Source organism: Coregonus lavaretus, assembly GCF_964263955.1.
Source record: "Coregonus lavaretus genome assembly, chromosome: 18".
NCBI lineage: Eukaryota > Metazoa > Chordata > Actinopteri > Salmoniformes > Salmonidae > Coregonus > Coregonus lavaretus.
The window spans coordinates 26,086,409-26,106,120 of record NC_140005.1 but is presented as its reverse complement, the minus strand read 5'-3'; the positions used below and the strand labels follow the sequence as shown (position 1 = coordinate 26,106,120).

The 19,712-nt window shown below is 48.0% G+C and overlaps 1 protein-coding gene across 1 annotated transcript in view; it reads right to left on the bottom strand.

Annotated features, from left to right (window-relative positions):
- Window positions 1–19,712, bottom strand: part of syne2b (spectrin repeat containing, nuclear envelope 2b) — a gene marked incomplete at its 5' end in the record, with an annotated part of 125,587 nt that overhangs the window by 70,965 nt on the left and 34,910 nt on the right. Inside the window, 15 exons of the mRNA XM_084181888.1 lie at window positions 17–2,093; window positions 2,264–2,505; window positions 2,739–2,894; window positions 3,151–3,348; window positions 6,022–6,556; window positions 6,773–9,102; window positions 9,188–9,361; window positions 10,094–10,223; window positions 10,714–10,850; window positions 11,048–11,395; window positions 11,673–11,837; window positions 17,527–17,842; window positions 17,931–18,109; window positions 18,745–19,089; window positions 19,233–19,562. Of these exons, the coding sequence (XP_084038014.1) occupies window positions 17–2,093; window positions 2,264–2,505; window positions 2,739–2,894; window positions 3,151–3,348; window positions 6,022–6,556; window positions 6,773–9,102; window positions 9,188–9,361; window positions 10,094–10,223; window positions 10,714–10,850; window positions 11,048–11,395; window positions 11,673–11,837; window positions 17,527–17,842; window positions 17,931–18,109; window positions 18,745–19,089; window positions 19,233–19,562 (7,662 nt within the window). The remainder of the gene's footprint in view (window positions 1–16; window positions 2,094–2,263; window positions 2,506–2,738; window positions 2,895–3,150; window positions 3,349–6,021; window positions 6,557–6,772; window positions 9,103–9,187; window positions 9,362–10,093; window positions 10,224–10,713; window positions 10,851–11,047; window positions 11,396–11,672; window positions 11,838–17,526; window positions 17,843–17,930; window positions 18,110–18,744; window positions 19,090–19,232; window positions 19,563–19,712) is intronic.

The following is a 19,712-nucleotide window of genomic DNA, read 5'->3' as shown; positions in this document are numbered from 1 at the left end:
ACAAAAAACAACTTGCCATTCGTAAGTCACATTCGTTCAGGATTGCATTCTTCAGGTCCATCAGGTCACTATACTCCTGGGATCCATCATGCTGCCCAGTTCCTTTCTTGCGCTCTAGAATCTCCAACACCCTCAGTCTGCACTCCACAATCTTCCGCAGGGTCACAATCCTCCTGTGCTCCTTGTCGATGGCTTCCTCTGTGGGCTCCACTTGGCGTGGCTGCTGCAGCTCCCGCTGGATGTCCCTGAGGAAGGCCAGCACAGCTCTCTGCTCTGACTGGAGGTGCACCTCCTTCAGCAGGCCCCACTCCAGGATCTGGATGTTGTTGATCACAGTCATCTCCCAGGTGTGGAGGCTCTCCAGGTTCTGCTTAAGCCTCCCGTGCTCTGCGGTCAGCTGTGAGGGATAGAGGTCCTGGGAGATGTTCTGCAGCTCATCTGCAGCCTCCTCACACAGTCTCTTTATCAGAGGGAGCTGGGTGAGGATGACCTGACAGATCGTGTACCCCTCCTCCTTCCCCCTGTTCTCCTCCTTGGTCTGGAGGACCTGCTCCTCCACATTTTCACGCAGGTCCTCCACACACTGCCTGAAGGTTAGGTACCTCTCGTGTTCTTTGGCCTTCATATTCAGCATGCTCATTTTCCCGTGCAACTGGGAAATTACACACAACAGCTCTTGTTTCTTCTCCTCAGGGATGCAGGGCTGCAGCTGGACCACCTGGTACTTGTGCTCCATGATCATGTGTTTAAATGGCTCCATGGTGCTCAGAGTCTCCCTGGTGACCGGGAACCTGTGTCTGTTCAGGTCCACCAGCATTTGTCTCAGGCTCTTCTCCACCGTGGTCACCTTCTGCCTGGATGCATCCTGAGTCTGAAGGAGTTCCTCCAGCTCCTGCTGGTTAGCTTTCTCATAGCTGATGATGCTCTTGATGTCCTCCTGGAGGTTTGTGAGTTTGTCATTGAGGAGGCAGTTCTCTGTGATGCTGAGCTCAGAGGCGATGTCTCTGCTCCTCATGAGAAGAGCCTCGGACACAGCAGCCTGTTTCTCTGCCTCTACCATGGTCTCCTGAATCTGTCTGACCCAGCGATCCAGGTCTTTAGAACTCTGGCCCTCCCCCTCTCCTCTCCTCGAGGCTTCTCTATGGAGGTGACCCACCACCCAGGAGTCCAGGTCTGCTATCTGCTCTGACATATTCTCTCTAGTCTGCAGGCCTGACTCCATCTCCCCCACAGCCCTGGCTAGCATCTCTGTGGTGGACCTGGACAGACTCTCCAGGCTGACCAGGGAGGAGTGCACCATGGGGACCTCGTCAGCCTGGTCCAGCTCTGGGAGCAGCTCCTCCACCTCCTCCACCAGGGCCTCCAGCTGGGCCTGCTTGGCCGCCATCTCCCACTGCAGCTTCTTCAGGTCTTTGATCTGCCGATGGACCTCCTCAGGGAGCAGGGCCACCTTCCTCCTCCGGCCCTCGATGTCGCTCTCCGTCTGCTTGGCCCAGGCAAAGGCGTCCATCATTACCTTGTGAATCTTACTCATGATAAGGTTGTCGCTGCAGGGGGTCTGAGAGGACACCTGCTCTCCAATACGATCCAGCTGCTCCTTGACCTGTTGGAGCCCCTTTTCTATCTGCTTCATCTCCTTCTCCCACTGGGAGCTATGGGCCAGAGCCTCTGAGCCCTGCTGCAGGTAGAGGTATCTCTGCTGAGCTGCAGTCAGCTCAGCATTCACCATCATCAGCTCCTGGGCCCTCTTGCTGTCCCACTGGATTGTAGGGGAATGGGGTGAGCCCATAGCCTTTCCTATGGTCTCCAGTTGCTCCTGAAGAGAGGAGATCTCTGCGAGAAGGCTGCTGGTTTCCCTGGCGTGGCCATTGACACAGTACAGGGTCTTCTCTGCAGCTCTCTCCAGTGATCTCCACTCTTCCTGCAGGCCTCTCTGTTGGATCTGTGCAGCAGCTCGCTCTGCCTGGTTCAGGTGGGGGGACAGCTTGGTGAGGGTGAGGATCAGCTCCCCCAGGACGGTCCTGTCCTCCTCCATACCCCGCAGAAAGGAACGTAGCTCCTCAGCTTCTGCTGAGCTGTTCTCCACTGGAGATCTGCACACAGCATGGTAGAGGGGCGTTATTTCTAAAACTGAGAATTCTAGACATATTCTCCATTATTCACTAGGCAGTATGACCGTTAAGTTGTACTGTGAAATTATAAAATGCCTAATATTCATACTGATAAAAACTAAACTATCAGAGACTGCATTGACAACACTCACGTTGTGAGGGCCTCCAGCTCTGCAGACAGTTTCTCCAGAGTGGCCTTGACTGTCTGTGTCTGCCTGTCCGCCTCAGTGACCAGCTGCAGCTGGGCCTCCTTACAGTGGACAACAGCCGAGGCATCCCACACTGCAGCGCCCCACTGGCTCTCCACATGCTCAAAGGACTCCCGGTCTGCAGCCTGAGGCTCTCTGGGCTGGGAGAACACAGACACCTGGGTCTGAGCAGCCTGTCTGCACTCCTGGAACCACAACATACAAAACACATACTCAATGGCATGTTCACTCTAGGAATAATGATGAACTGATTCAATAGGACAGACTTGAATAGCTTATAACTTCAATATCAACCTCTGTGTTTCTCTGAGGAAGGACATTTAAATGGGTTACTATTGTGAGTTGAGCTGTGGATTATGTTGTGGGTTTCTATTGTGCGTTGCTGTTGGGTTGCTGTTTATTTTGGCCTGGCTCTCACCTCGGCCTCCTCCACCTGCAAAGCCATGGCTACAGGGCTGAGGTCTGCAGGGCGGTTTCTGCAGCCCTGTACCCTGACCACCAGCCTGCTCAGACGCGCCTGCAGGTCAGCCAGAGACGTGTCCAGAATCCTCATGGGGTCCTCCCAAGGTTTAATCTGGGGTTACACACAAAGAAACAGTATGATCATGTGGACAGTGAACAGTGTAGCGCTTCGACAAAGATAGAGATGCTAATAATTCAACCTATTGTAATTGTTCTTGCCAGGGCAATTTTTTAAGTGTTCTGACACTGTATAACTGCTCACACAAACGTTCAAATATCAGACACATTTCAAACCCTAATACAAAGCATTACGATCACAAACTCAAAAATGTGTATCTGCAACTCTGCACAGTAACCTTTGAGTGTACCTTGATTAGAAGGCTGTTTGGTCCAGTTTGTGACAGGCGCTGGATGTCAGTGAAGATGTCCTGCATGGTGGGTCCTTCTGGTACTGCTGGGGTCTCTTTCTTCACAAAAGGGGCTGGGGTTAGAGTCTCCTTCTTCACAACAGGGACTGCTGCCTCAACAGGAGCTGCTGGCTTCTCTGTGCTGCACACCTGTTGCTGCTATGAAAATCAAAATAACAATTAACCTGTGAATGAATAGCAGGCTTCCAGGCATTCACCAAAGCCTACGTCAAACCTGTGGTGTCAAAAACCATGGTTGGGAGCGGTGAAAAATAATACTCCCCACAACAACTCTCCCTGCAGTGAAGTGAACACTAGAGTAGGCAGGATCAGTGTTTAATCTTTCTGCCTATGACATCAAAGAGAGTGACATCATGAGAGAGGCGGGCGGCTCACATTCCTGTCCAGGAGTCGTGTGTTCCGTGCAAACACAGATAAATCCCATATATATACAGTGAGGGAAAAAAGTATTTGATCCCCTGCTGATTTTGTAAGTTTGCCCATTGACAAAGAAATGATCAGTCTATAATTTTAATGGTAGGTTTATTTGAACAGTGAGAGACAGAATAACAACCAAAATATCCAGAAAAACGCATGTCAACAATGTTATAAATTGATTTGCATTTTAATGAGGGAAATAAGTATTTGACCCCCTCTCAATCAGAAAGATTTCTGGCTCCCAGGTGTCTTTTATACAGGTAACGAGCTGAGATTAGGAGCACACTCTTAAAGGGAGTGCTCCTAATCTCAGTTTGTTACCTGTATAAAAGACACCTGTCCACAGAAGCAATCAATCAATCAGATTCCAAACTCTCCACCATGGCCAAGACCAAAGAGCTCTCCAAGGATGTCAGGGACAAGATTGTAGACCTACACAAGGCTGGAATGGGCTACAAGACCATCGCCAAGCAGCTTGGTGAGAAGGTGACAACAGTTGGTGCGATTATTCGCAAATGGAAGAAACACGAAAGACCTGTCAATCTCCCTCGGCTTGGGGCTCCATGCAAGATCTCACCTCGAAGAGTTGCAATGATCATGAAAACGGTGAGGAATCAGCCCAGAACTACACGGGAGGATCTTGTCAATGATCTCAAGGCAGCTGGGACCATAGTCACCAAGACAACAATTGGTAACACACTACGCCGTGAAGGACTGAAATCCTGCAGCACCCGCAAGGTCCTCCTGCTCAAGAAAGGCCATATACAGGGCCGTCTGAAGTTTGCCAATGAACATCTGAATGATTCAGAGGAGAACTGGGTGTAAGTGTTGTGGTCAGATGAGACCAAAATCGAGCTCTTTGGCATCAACTCAACTCGCCGTGTTTGGAGGATGAGGAATGCTGCCTATGACCCCCAAGAACACCATCCCCACCGTCAAACATGGAGGTGGAAACATTATGCTTTGGGGGTGTTTTTCTGCTAAGGGGACAGGACAACTTCACCGCATCAAAGGGACGATGGATGGGGCCATGTACCGTCAAATCATGGGTGAGAACCTCCTTCCCTCAGCCAGGGCATTGAAAATGGGTCGTGGATGGGTATTCCAGCATGACAATGACCCAAAACACACGGCCAAGGCAACAAATGAGTGGCTCAAGAAGAAGCACATTAAGGTCCTGGAGTGGCCTAGCCAGTCTCCAGACCTTAATCCCATAGAAAATCTGTGGAGGGAGCTGAAGGTTCGATTTGCCAAACGTCAGCCTCGAAACCTTAATGACTTATAGAAGATCTGCAAAGAGGAGTGGAACAAAATCCCTCCTGAGATGTGTGCAAACTTGGTGGCCAACTACAAGAAACATCTGACCTCTGTGATTGCCAAAAAGGGTTTTGCCACCAAGTACTGTCATGTTTTGCAGAGGGGTCAAATACTTATTTCCCTCATTAAAATGCTAATCAATTTATAACATTTTTGACATGCGTTTTTCTGGATTTTGTTGTTGTTATTCTGTCTCTCACTGTTCAAATAAACCTACCATTAAAATTGTAGACTGATCATGTCTTGGTCAGTGGGCAAACGTACAAAATCAGCAGGGGATCAAATACTTTTTTCCCTCACTGTATATATACAGTCTATTGTTCATGGTTCAGACTACATTGTATTCTAGTAAAAAAAAATCTAAATGTACCTTGGGTAGTTGTCCTTTGCTGCATTATGAGTGAGAACATTACAAGGGAGTAAATGTTAACATTATCAACATTATTAACAGTTATCAACTGCTATCAACAGTTATCAACAGCTATCAACGTCATTAACATAAGACTTGGCATTCTTTGTAGACCCAAGCTACAACATACAGAAAAGAACAGGTGTTTTTTCATGACCACCTAGAGCCATGCAAATGTGGTGGTTTTAATAAAATTTTGGCTATAGCATTACTTCTCTGAAGCAACGTCACTCACTGTATTCACTCTCTTCCCTCCAGCTATTTCTCTCACTCTGCCCTCTCTTTGTCTCTCTAGGTAAGACCTCTAAACCCTCCTAGCAGCTTTGAGGTACAGGGGCATTCAAAACGTTCTGTCCTTTAGAACAATGTGCCAGAGAACCCCAGAGATAAATCAGACTAGAATCAAGCCTGTCTCGCTTATACAGCTCATATTGCAGAGACTAGAGATAGAACCCCACACTTTCTCAAAACAAACATGGGGGTATTTTACGGCTTTGAGTGAGTGAGGGAGCGAGCGATGGACTCACCTGTGGCAAGTCACTGCTATCCGGCTTTGCCCTCTCCGTGCTCTCGGTTGCCATAGCAACAGGGCCTGGTCCCTCCTTGAGCTCCTTCCTCTTTCGCTCCTCTTCATCTGTCTGTTGTTTATCTAATTTGGCCACACTCACCTCTGGCTGGGCTTTAGTGCTGCTTTCCCTGTCCTCTTTTCTGGTGATCTCAGTTGCAATTGTAGCTCCATATTGCTTGATTGGTTGGGCAGCATCTCTCTTTGGCTGTTTTTCACTCACTGACTGACTCTCACTTTCGGTTTTAGCTGACTGTTTTCTGTCTGGTTGAGCAGTAGCCTCCAACTTCACCTTTGATTCGGTCAGACTTTCTTGCGCCTCACATTGGTCGTGTTCACTTCTCCACTCTTTAGCATGCTCTTCCCAGGTCCCTTTGCCCTCAACCTCAATAGCTCTGTCACTTGTTGCTTTGGAAGGTTCTGGTTGAGTCTGTGGTAGGCTTGCTTTGCTAACCTCTGGCTTAGATATGTCAATTTCAGTCCACACTGTCTCTGCTTTCTCTGACTGCACTGTCTTAGTGACATGTGTCTTTGTTTTACTGGGTTGATCAGAACCAATTACTTTGCTCTCCGGTTTAGTCACAGCTGAAGCTTCTTGTTTGACTGGTATGGTTTTCTCTTTGACAGGGGTGTGTGACAGTGGTATGGTTTTCTCTTTGACAGGGGTGTGTGACAGTGGTATGGTTTTCTCTTTGACAGGGGTGTGTGACAGTGGTATGGTTTTCTCTTTGACAGGGGTGTGTGACAGTGGTATGGTTTTCTCTTTGACAGGGGTGTGTGACAGTGGTATGGTTTTCTCTTTGACAGGGGTGTGTGACAGTGGTATGGTTTTCTCTTTGACAGGGGGGAGTGACTGTGGCTTAGCTTGCTGACTGTCCTGGGTGGGAGCCTGTTGGCTCTTGGCTGTCTTCTTGGTCCGAGGTAGTGTGGATGGTACTGGTGCTTTTGGTTCGACTTGTGTCTGGATAGAGGTGACAGCAAGAGGTACAGCCACATCGGCCTTCTGTTTACTCCTCTCAGAGTTCAGGGGTGATGCGGATGGTGCTGGTGGAGTTGGTGCTTTTGGTTTGTCCTCTTTCCCAACAGGCTCTTTCTGGACATCACTCACTGTGGGCAGGTCCAGTGCAATGTACCGCTGTTCCGTCTCAGCCTTGCTGTCCTTCCATAACTCCTCAGTGTTATACTTGACGTTGTTCTCCACAGCTGTGTCAGGCTGTGTGTCAGAGGGCTGGGGTAGAGGGGCCTGGGTTGGAGCCTGCTGGCTCTTGGCTGTCTTCTTAGTACGAGGCGGTGTGGATGGTGCTTTTGCTTTGTCCTCTGTCTGGATTGAGGTGACAGCAGGAGGTACAGCCACATCGCTCACTGTGGGCAGGTCCAGTACAATGTACCGCTGTTCAGTCTCAGCCTTGCTGTCCTTCCATAACTCCTCAGTGTTATACTTGACGTTGTTCTCCACAGCAGGCTGTGAGTCAGAGGGCTGGGCCTGCTGGCTCTTGGCTGTCTTGGTACGAGGCGGTGTGGATGGTGCTTTAGGTTTGTCTTCTGTCTGGATTGAAGTGACAGCAGTAGCAACAGGCTTTTTCTGGACATCACTCACTGTGGGCAGGTCCAGTACAATGTATCGTTGTTCAGTCTCAGCCTTGCTGTCCTTCCAAAACTCCTCAGTGTTATACTTGACGTTGTTCTCCACAGCTGTGTCAGGCTGTGTGTCAGAGGGCTGGGGTAGAGGGGCCTGGGTTGGAGCCTGCTGGCTCTTGGCTGTCTTCTTAGTACGAGGCGGTGTGGATGGTGCTTTTGCTTTGTCCTCTGTCTGGATTGAGGTGACAGCAGGAGGTACAGCCACATCGCTCACTGTGGGCAGGTCCAGTACAATGTATCGTTGTTCAGTCTCAGCCTTGCTGTCCTTCCAAAACTCCTCAGTGTTATACTTGACCCTGTTCTCCACAGCTCTGTCAGGCTGTGTGTCAAAGGGCTGGGGTAGAGGGGCCTGGGTGGAAGCCTGCTGGATCTTGGCTTTTCTCTTGTTACGAGGTGGTGTGGATGGGGGTGGTGCTTTCACTTCTGTCTGGACAGAGGCAACAGCAGTGGGCTGAGCCACATCAGGCAAGTCCAGTATAAGGTCAGGTTGTTCAGTCTCAGTTTTGCTGTCCTTCCATAACTCCTTAATGTTATACTTGACCTTGTTTTCCACAGCTCTGTCAGGCGGGTCCTGTGATTCTGTCTGCTGTGGACTGTGACTGGATGGACTGTGGGACTTTGATCCTGGATATCCAGAACTGGTGGACTGAGAGTCAGAGTCCATTTTGTCAGTATCAAGGACTACTGCTCCGGAGGATATGATAAGTGCGGTGTCACTGCTCATCAGTGGCCACATCTCTGGTGTCTGCACATACACAGTGTCAGTGTCCAGAATGACCGAGGACACTTTCTTCTCTAGTGGCTGCAGTGTGTCGACATCATAACGCACTAGGCTTTTTGTGTCAGGGACGTGAGATTGTTTTACCTGAGATTGTTTTACTTGTGTGTCGTCATGACTACATTGTGTTTCAGAGTCAATGACGTAAGCATGCTGTGAGCATAGGGTGTCCGCCAGAGATGTCTCCTGATCAAGGCCCTGGTCTTTCTGGTCAGTTGCCTGACTAACTGCCTTCACAGTGGTAGTCTCTACTCTTGTGACATGAGTATCACCATGCTCCTTGACTGCAGTTCTCTCTGTCATCAGAGTCTCAGCTGATCGACTCTTGGTCTCTTGTATTTGGATGGTGGTGGAAGTTCTGTCTGTCTTCAGGGTTTCAACCGATCGAGTGGTCACTATCGCGCTCTGTTTCGGCTCTACTGTAGCTTTAGTCACCTGTGTGACAGCAGTTTTATTCTCCTTTGTTGGTTCTGATGTCATGACAGACCCTTGACTTGGGGCTTCAGTATGAACCATGGCAGTGACAGCTGAAGTCTCTTGTTTGACTGGTATGATTTTCTCTGTGACAGGGGGGAGTGGCTGTGGTATGGTTTTCTCTGTGATATGGGGAAGCAACTGTGGCGTAGCTTGCTGACTCTCCTGGGTGGGTGTCTGCTTGGTCTTGGCTGTCCTTCTAGGTGGTGCGGCTGGTTTGTCTTCTGTCTGGACTGAGGTGACAGCAGCGGGCTGAGTCACATCTATTTTCTGTTTACTCTTCTCAGCTACATCCTGGGAGAGAAAAGGACAGAAAATATTAATACAAAATGTTGTTGCATTAAACAATGGGCTGGTTGGGAATCAGCAAAGTTCTCACTTTCAGAGTCTTGGTGAGAGAGGTGCTGTGTGTGTCTGCATCCCTGAGTTTTGCAGTGAAGTCTTTCTCCAGTCTGTCTGCTTGGTCAGGCTTCAGGCAGTCCACCAGGAACTTTCTGTGAGACAGCGCCTCCTTCAGGGCCTTTTGGAACTGCACACCCTCCTCTAATGCAGCCTGAAGCAGGAAGAACCATTGTCACATGTTCTACATTTAGCAGACACACTTATCCAGAGTGACTTACAGTAGTGAGTGTATGCATTTTCATTCGTACTGGTCCCCCGTGCGAATCGAACCCACAACCCTGGCATTGCAAGAGCCATGCTCTACCAACTGAGCCACACGGGACCGTCAGCAAGTAATGAGTGTTTCCATGTTTACTCAAAAACTCAGAGTTCTTGGAATAGTTTATATCCTTGACCTCAGTAGCTCTGATTCATGTTGTTTCAACAATCTAGCAAATGGACCACAGCGAGTGGTCCTACGTCACTTATTACAGGATGTACCCATAAGCACTTAACAAAGTCCTTCATAATGTTGCTGTAATAATTGGAAATAATGACTGAATTCAAAACATTTATTGGATGTAATTTCTGACTATACACTCACGCACCCTGGCAACTACTTCAGCATGGCATACAGGAACATTGTGTTCCCTCTACAGTTCCAATAATTTGCTCCTATACCCAGGTAGCCAACATTACAAACATTACTGGGAAACTTTCATTCGTACAGTATGTCATGCTCATAAAACCAGATTGTCAAAAAATGCAATGAAAGTAACAGAGCTGACTCAAACCAAATCACATATCGATTTGGATATATTGAAGATTTTAAACTTTCATCATATCAACTTTCATTTGACATTCATATCAACATTTATTCTGTTTGAGAGGCCTGTGTTATAACCTGGATGGAGGGGGCTGTCCGTGTGGGTGAGGAGTGGTTCCACTGCTGCAGAAGCTGAACAGAGGCTGTGAGGCAGCGAGCTGTGTTCTCAGTGCAGCAGCTCTGCCTCTCACCCAACCTGGTCTTCAGACTACACACACACACACACACACACACACAGCGAGAGCGAGAGCGAGAGTGAGAGAGAAAGAGAGAGAGAGAGAGAGAGAGAGAGAGAGAGAGAGAGAGAGAGAGAGAGAGAGAGAGAGAGAGAGAGAAGAGAGAGAGAGAGAGGATAGCATCAGCACTCTGACAGGATATTCACATGTACAAGCTGGTACAATCTCTTGGATTAGTTCATAGCTACCATACTAAACATCCCAGCTACTCATTTATATAGAAATTCCATGTCTCTATCTTTTACAACTTGCTATCCCTCAAACTACAAAGAAGGACCAGCATGTTCTGTTATCTATGATATAAGGGAGCAATAACAATTAAAACTGCAATTGAAATGGAAGAGAGCCAGCTGAGTTTAAACTGGGAGAGCAACAGGAAAAGGTTATGTGCACTGTGTTCAGGTTGCCCATGCATGCACAGTTTGATAATGAGCTGAATGTTTGGGATGCCAGGTCTGGTACCTGTCGTGCTGCTGGCTCAGTAACTCCATTATGGAGATGACATCAGCTGGAAGGTCCTCCTCTGTGGATGCAGATGTGGTAGCCTGACACAGGTCATGAACTTTAATCCCTAACCCCTCCAACGACCTCTCACAGTTCTAAAGGGTACAGAAATCAAAAGTGTAAGTCTCGGAGCGATATAGAAATATAATTTATATGTATTTACTTTGTTGCAAATGTCCCACAGACGGTGTAAATTGACAGTTTGCTTTTAAGGAACTAAATGATCATGCATTGACCCAGTGCAGTAGTACAGTGCCAAACAGAGCAGAGTCATTTGGAGCAGCGGGGGTACCTTGAGGCTGTGCCAGTGCTGCTGGAGCTGGGCTATGTTGGGGTGTGGCTCGCTGTAGCTTAGGGCCTGGTCCAGAGAACGGAGCTCCCACTGCAGGGCTTTGGCCCTCTCCCTCAGGCCCTGGGCCTTCATGGCCGTCTTCTCATCCAGCTCCTTCAGCCGGGCCTCGCAGCCTGTCAGCCTTTCCCTCATCTCCCTCTCAGAAGAAGTGAGGAGGTCGTGGAGGTGGCTGACCTCCAAGGTCAGGGTGTCCCTACCGGCAGGGGTGCAGCGGCTCAGCAGGGTGTCTCGAATTGCGTCCAGCTCCCTCATCTCCCTCTCCTCCCTGTCGACAGTCTGGAGCAGGGCCTGGGGGAAAAGGGAACATACAGTATTTACAACCCTCAGAATAGCAATACGGAGGACACTAGAAGAACCAGCGCAATGCTACAATTTTTTTTAGCAGAACACACAAAGCTATGACAATGCTTCTAGAATGAAGTACAATGTTCTGACTTAACACATACAGTAAAACGATAGTATGACATATTTATGCGAAGCACAAAATAAGTAAATAGCAAATGGCAGGTTTCATTGCAATACAATTCTGTTCTTTCATGCTCTTTTCCATGCTCCTGTAACCAACCTTCAGGGTGTTGGCGTAGCTGTGTAGAGCCTGTCTGTCTGTGGGCTGGGGGCCCAGACCCTTCACATGCTCCCTCAGCCAGTCCTGGGCTGCCCCATGCTGCTCCACTAGCTGGGCACAGAGGCTCTCCATGTGGATGCCCTCCTCCATCCTCACACAGGCCTCCTGGAACACACACACACATTAGAATTACCACCACGTCTTTCAATGGGCACTGATTCAAAGAGGAAAAGTACAATTATAACAATTTCTATACAATATACAGTGCATTTGGAAAGTATTCCCTTTTTCCACATATTGTTACGCTACAGCCTTATTCTAAAATGGATTAAATAATTTTTTCCCCTCATTAATCTACACACAATACCCCATAAAGACAAAGTGAAAACAGGTTTTTTGAAATGTTTGCTAATGTATTAAAAAATACAAAACAGAAATACTTTAATTACATAAGTATTCAGACCCTTTGCTATGAGATTCGAAATTGAGCTCAGGTGCATCCTGTTTCCATTGATCATCCTTGAGATGTTTCTATAACTTGATTGGAGTCCACCTGTGGTAAATTAACGATTTGGAAAGGCACATACAGTTGAAGTCGGAAGTTTACATACACCTTAGCCAAATACATTTAAACTCAGTTTTTCACAATTCCTGACATTTAATCCTATAAATAATTCCCTGTCTTAGGTTAGTTAGGATCACCACTTTATTTTAAGAATGTGAAATGTCAGAATAATAGTAGAGAGTGATTTATTTCAGCTTTTATTTCTTTCATCACATTCCCAGTGGGTCAGAAGTTTACATACACTCAATTTGGTAGCATTGCCTTTAAATTGTTGAACTTGGGTCAAACGTTTCGGGTAGCCTTCCACAAGCTTCCCACAATAAGTTGGGTGAATTTTGGCCCATTCCTCCTAACAGAGCTGGTGTAACTGAGTCAGGTTTGTAGGCCTCCTTGCTCGCACACGCTTTTTTAGTTCTGCCCACACATTTTCTATAGGATTGAGGTCAGGGCTATGATTTCCACTCCAATACCTTGACATTGTTGTCCTTAAGCCATTTTGCCACAACTTTGGAAGTATGCTTGGGGTCATTGTCCATTTGGAAGTCCCATTTGCGACCAAGCTTTAACTTCCTGACTGATGTCTTGAGATGTTGCTTCAATATATCCACATAATTTTCCTTCCTCATGATGCCATCTATTTTGTGAAGTGCACCAGTCCCTCCTGCAGCAAAGCACCCCCACAGCATGATGCTGCCACCCCCGTGCTTCACGGTTGGGATGGTGTTCTTCGGCTTGCAAGTACCCCCTTTTTCTTCCAAACATAATTATGGTCATTATGGCCAAAGTTCTATTTTTGTTTCATCAGACCAGAGGACATTTCTCCAAAAAGTACGATCTTTGCTTTTTTATGGCAGTTTTGGAGCAGTGGCTTCTTCCTTGCTGAGCGGCCTTTCAGGTTATGTCGATATAGGACTCGTTTTACTGTGGATATACAGTTGAAGTCAGAAGTTTACATACACCTTAGCCAAATACATTTAAACTCAGTTTTTCACAATTCCTGACATTTAATCCTAGGTCAGTTAGAATCACTCACTTTGTTTTAAGAATGTGAAATGTCAGAATAATAGTAGAGAGAATTATTTATTTCAGCTTTTATTTCTTGGGTGAATTTTTGCCCATTCCTCCTGACAGAGCTGGTGTAACTGAGTCAGGTTTGTAGGCCTCCTTGCTCGCACACGCTTTTTCAGTTCTGCCCACACATTTTCTATAGGATTGAGGTCAGTGCTTTGCGATGGCACTCCAATACCTTGACATTGTTGTCCTTAAGCCATTTTGCCACAACTTTGGAAATATGCTTGGGGTCATTGTCCATTTGGAAAAACCATTTGCGACCAAGCTTTGACTTCCTGACTGATGTCTTGAGATGTTGCTTCAATATATCCACATACTTTTCCTTCCTCATGATGCCATCTGTTTTGTGGCTTTTTTATGGCGGTTTTGGAGCAGTGGCTTCTTCCTTGCTGAGCGGCCGTTCAGGTTATGTCGATATAGGACTAGTTTTACTGTGGATATAGATACTTTTGTACCTGTTTCCTCCAGCATCTTCACAAGGTCCTTTGCTGTTGTTCTGGGATTGATTTGCACTTTTCGCACCAAAGTATGTTCAGCTCTAGGAGACAGAACGCATCTCCTTCCTGAGCGTTATGACAGCTGCGTGGTCCCATGGTGTTTATACTTGCGTCCTACTGTTTGTACAGATTAACTTGGTACCTTCAGGTGTTTGGAAATTGCTCCCAAGGATGAACCAGACTTTTCTGAGGTCTTGGCTGATTTCTTTTGATTTTCCAATGATGTCAAGCAAAGAGGCACTGAGTTTGAAGGTAGGCCTTGAAATACATCCACAGGTACACCTCCAATTGACTCAAATTATGTCAATTAGCTTATCAGAAGCTTCAAAAGCCATGACATAATTTGCTGGAATTTTCCAAGCTGTTTAAAGGCACAGTCAACTTAGTGTATGTAAACTTCTGACCCACTGGAATTGTGATACAGTGAATTATAATTGAAATAATCTGTCTGTAGCAATTGTTGGAAAAATTACTTGTGTCATGCACAAAGTTGTCACGCCCTGACCTAAAGACTCTAGTTAGTTTGGTCAGGGTGTGAATATGTGTGTGTGTTTTTCTATGTGGGGGATTCTATGTTTGTATTTCTATGTTTGGCCGGGTGTGAATCCCAATCAGAGGCAGCTGTCGCTCGTTGTCTCTGATTGGGGATCATACTTAGGCAGCCAGTTTTCCTGCCTGCGTTGTGGGATCTTGTTTGTGTTCGGTGTTTGGCTTGTTAGTGTATAGCCTTCCGACGTCACGTTTCGTTGTTTATTGTTTAATAAACATGTATGCATTTCACGCTGCGCCTTGGTCTGACCCGTTCTTCAATGACCGTGACAGAAGATCCCACCACCAATGGACCATGCAGCGTGCCCAGGAGGAGCAGAGAGTATGGACTTGGAGGGAGATAAGAGAGGATCTGGCCAAGCAGATGGAGGCCCTGAAAGGGATCAGGGTGGAGAAGGAGAGACAGCCCCAATAAAAAAAATTGGGGGGCTAAAAGGGTGGTCGGGGAGCGACAGAGAGGAGCCTCGACCACTGCACTCGTGGGGGCTCAAGGAGGAGTCCTCACTGGAGGAGGACGGGGCGCGGAGTGTAAAGGAAGGAGACAGTCGTAGACCTCCAGCGCCAGTTCCCAGTCCGGTACGCCCCGTACCTGCTCCCCGCACCAAGCCAGTGGTGCGTGTTCCCAGTCCGGCCCGGCCCGTTCCTGCTCCTCACACCAGACCAGTGGTGCGTGTTCCCAGTCCGGCCAGGCCCGTGCCTGCTCCTCGCACCAGACCTGTGGTGCGTGTTTCCAGTCCGGCACTGCCCATGCCCGTTCCACCGGTGCCTGGTCCAGCACCGGTCAGCTGCTCCACTCCGGAGCCAGAGTAGTCCGCTCCATCGGTGCCCAGTCCAGCTCCGGTCAGCAGCTCCACTCCGGAGCCAGAGCAGTCCGCTCCACCGGTGCCTGATCCAGCTCCGGTCGGTTGCTCCACTCCGGAGCCAGAGCAGTCCGCTCCACCGGTGCCTAGTCCTGCTCCGGTTAGCAGCTCCACTCCGGAGGCAGAGCAGTCCGCTCCACCGGTGCCCAAGCCATCTCCGGTCAGCGGCTCCACTCCGGAGCCAGAGCAGTCCGCTCCACCAGACGTCAGCCCCTCTCTAGGTTCGGAGTCTCCCACACCATGGTCCAGACAGGGATCAGTGCATCGCGGGAGGCCTGAGAGGGGAAGCTCCGCGTTGAGGTCCAGACAGGTCCAGGGGTGCAACACGGAGTCAGTAAGGGAGGAGACGTCAAGCCCGGAGCCGGAGCCGCCACCGAGGCTTGAAGCCCACTTGGACCCTCCCCTGTTAAGTCAGGATTGTGCGGCCGGAGTCCGCACCTTTTGGGGGGGGGTACTGTCACGTCCTGACCTATAGACTCTAGTTAGTTTGGTGAGGGTGTGAATATATGTGTGTGTTTTTCTATGTGGGGGATTCCATGTTTGTATTTCTATGTTTGGCCGGGTGTGATTCCCAATCAGAGGCAGCTGTCGCTCGTTGTCTCTGATTGGGGATCATACTTAGGCAGCCAGTTTTCCTGCCTGCGTTGTGGTATCTTGTTTGTGTTCGGTGTTTGGCTTGTTAGTGTATAGCCTTCCGACGTCACGTTTCGTTGTTTGTTTTGTTGTATACTTAATAAACATGTATGCATTTCACGCTGCACCTTGGTCTGACCCTTTCTTCAACGACCGTGACAAAAGTAGATTAAAAACGAGTTTTAATGACTCCAACCTAAGTGTATGTAAACTTCCGACTTCAACTGTACCTGTCCATATAAGGTCCCACAGTTGACAGTGCATGTCAGAGCAAAAACCAAGCCATGAGGTCGAAGGAATTGTCCATAGAGCTCCGAGACAGGATTGTGTCGAAGCACAGATCTGGGAAGGGTACCAAATAAATTCTGCAGAATATAAGGTCCCCAAAAACACAGTGGCCTCCATCTTTCTTAAATGGAAGAAGTTTGGAACCACCAAGACTCTTCCTAGAGCCGGCCGCCCGGCCAAACTGAGCAGAAGGGTCTTGGTCAGGGAGGTGACCAAGAACCAGATGGTCACTCTGACAGAGCTCCAGAGTTCCTCTGTGGAAATGGGAGAATTTCCAGAAGGACCCTCATCCAGAAGGACCCACCCTCAGCACTCCCCCAATCAGGCCTTTATGGTAGAGTGACCAGACCGAAGCCACTCCTCAGTAAAAGGCACATGACAGCCCACTTGGAGTTTGCCAAAAAGGCACCTAAAGGACTGTCGTGGAAATTCTACACAGGGACACTCAAAGTCAATCTTAAATGAATCGTTGTTTATTATCAGCACGCTGGAGAGGTTCCAACCAACTCAATGCACCAAGTACACATGTCGATCAGGAGCTCCATCACAGGACTCAAGATTCTCTGGTCTGATGAAACCAAGATTGAACTCTTTGGCCTGAATGCCAAGCGTCACATCTGGAGGAAACCTGGCACCATCCCTACGGTGAAGCATGGTTGTGGCAGCCTCATGCTGTGGGGATGTTTTTCAGCAGCAGGGACTGGGAGACTAGTCAGGATCAAGGGAAAGATGAACGGAGCAAAGTACAGCGAGATCCTTGATGACAAACTGCTCCAGAGCGCGCATGACCTCAGACTGGGGAGAAGTTTCACCTTCCAACAGGACAACAACCCTAAGCACACAGCCAAGACAACGCAGGAGTGGCTTTGTGACAATTCTCTGGATGTCCTTGAGTTTCCCAGCCAGAGCCCGGACTTGAACCCGATCGAACATCTCTGGAGAGACCTGAAAATAGCTGTGCAGCGATGCTCCCCATCCAACCTGACAGAGCTTGAGAGGGTCTGCAGAGAAGAATGGGAGAAACTCCCCAAATACAGGTGTGCCAAGCTTGTAGCGTCATACTCAAGAAGACTCGAGGCTGTAATCGCTGCCAAAGGTGCTGAGTAAAGGTTCTGTATACTTATGTAAATGTCATATTTCCGTTTTCTTATTTTTATACTTTTGCAAAAATGTCTAAAAACCTGTTTTTGCTTTGTCATTATGGGGTATTGTGTGTAGATTGATGAGGGGAAAAAACTATCGAATCCATTTTAGAATAAGGGTGTAACGTAACAAAATGTGGAATAAGTCAAGGGGTCTGAATACTTTCCGAATGAACTGTAAGTAAAGGAGATTATTACTACAGATGAGTGTATCACTGATCAGTATGAGTGGGAAGATCTAACACCCACTGTCAGTTCTTTGAGCAGGGCAGGGATGCATTCCTCCATGGTGGCCCAGGAGGGGTCTGTCCAGCTGGGGTCCTGGGTAAGCTGGAACATTTCCTTGCCCTGGGTGTGGAGGACAGAGAGGGCTGGGGCCAGGTTCCTGGTTTTATCCAGCAGGGTCCTGGCCGTCTCCACAGCCTGCCTCCGGTCTCCCAGCCCAGGCCAGGGGAAGTGACGGGGCAGCTCTGCCGTCTGGTGCTGGAGCTCAGCCAGACGGGACTGGGCCTGACACCTCTGGTACTGACAGGACACCAGGCACTCCACCACACCCTGCAACAGTCTGACACACCAGGGAAACATCTCAGCTGTATCACATGGTCGTTTTTTATTCATTACACACCTTTACATGCAATACAATGTCACTGTACCTGTGCACCACCTCAGCCTTGTGTAAAACTTCTCCCCACTCCTCCTCCATGTCTCTGACTGTCTGCTGAACCTCTTGTCTCCTGCTCTCCTCCAGGACCTGGTGTTCACACAGACTCTGACCTCCTCTCCTCAAGTCCTGCAGCTTAGAGTCTCCCTCAGGTCTGGAACTCAGGACAGCCTGAAGAGGACATTTGAGTTAAAGGCCCAATAAAGCCGTTTTTATATCAATATCAAATAATTTCTTGGTAACAATTAAGTAACTTACTGTAATAGTTTTCCATTAAAATTGTCAAAAATAAATAAGCATTTCTCAAGCACTAATTTGGCTAGGACTGTCTGGGAGTCGTCTGAGTGGGGAGGGGAAAACTGAAAAGTAGCTTTTATTGGCAGAGAGGTTTGGAACTCTCTTTGTTATTGGTCTATTAACTAATTTACAACCTGGTGATGTCAACAAGCAAGCCGAAACTCCACCATTGAAAAACCTGCTGATTAAAAGGTCCAGTGTAGATTGTATTTTCAACCAGCAACTATCAGGAAATAACACAGATCAAATGTTTTCACACTTTTACAGTGTTAGTTTTATCAGCTGTTGTAAAATATGATGTAAAACACAGGAAAAACAGAATGTTGACTGCACTGTGCCTTTAATGCAACAGAATATACAAGGAATGGTCTACCTACTGTAAATAGTATAAACTGCTTGAAGATTTGGCCATAAATTGGCTTTGCAATCTTAACACAACATTTTCATATTTTTAATCAGTCAATCAGTTGTGACAATACAAATATCCTGCAGTGTAGTGTAGCTCTCACCTGTGCTCTCTGTAGCCTGTCCTGGATCTCTTCCTGGCTGCCCTGGGTTCCTGTGCCCAGAGACTGTATGTTCTGCTGCTGCTGTTTGAACCAGGCTCTGCTGCTCTCCTCCAGGGCCTGGAAGGCCTCTAGCTGCCTGGAGAGAGAATACCACACCTGGGCCTGACTCAGTGTCTCCTCAGCAATCTGTAGGACTATCCTCCACTCCTCCTCCATGTCTCTGACTGTCTGCTGAACCTCTCGTCTCCTGCTCTCCTCCAGGTCCTGGTGTTCACACAGACTCTGACCTCGTCTCCTCAAGTCCTGCAGCTTAGAGTCTCCCTCAGGCCTGGAACTCAGGACAGCCTGTGGATAGAGAGACACAGAAAAAGAGTAGAGCCTTAGGGCATCAGCTAGATCGGACCTAAGTTGGAAGTGTTACTGACTTGACTATGTGTTACTGACTTGACATCTGAAGTTTCTTTAGGCACAAGTAGCAATAGACTTACCTGTGCTATGTTTATTCTGTCATCAGTCTGGGTCTGGCTGCCCAGAGAGTGTAGGTGTTGTTTGTGGTCTCTGACCCAGGCCTGAGTGCTTCGCTTCTGGGTAACATATTCACTCATTTCCCTCTCTAGGACATTCTGAACCTCTGCCTTATCCAACGCCTCCTTTGCAGCCTTAAGAACTTCTTCCCACTCTTCCTCCATGTCTCTGACTGTCTGCTGAACCTCTCGTCTCCTGCTCTCCTCCAGGTCCTGGTGTTCACACAGACTCTGAGCTCGTCTCCTCAAGTCCTGCAGCTTAGAGTCTCCCTCAGGTCTGGAACTGAGGATGGTCTGAGGAGAAAAGATAAATACAAAATTAATGTTACCTGAAGAAAATAACAGATGTACTGGGTTGTCTGGGGACCGCCTTATACATATAGCCTTCAAAAGCCATAACGAGAGATGGTTCCAACAATGAATTTAAGTCAAGATTCAACAATG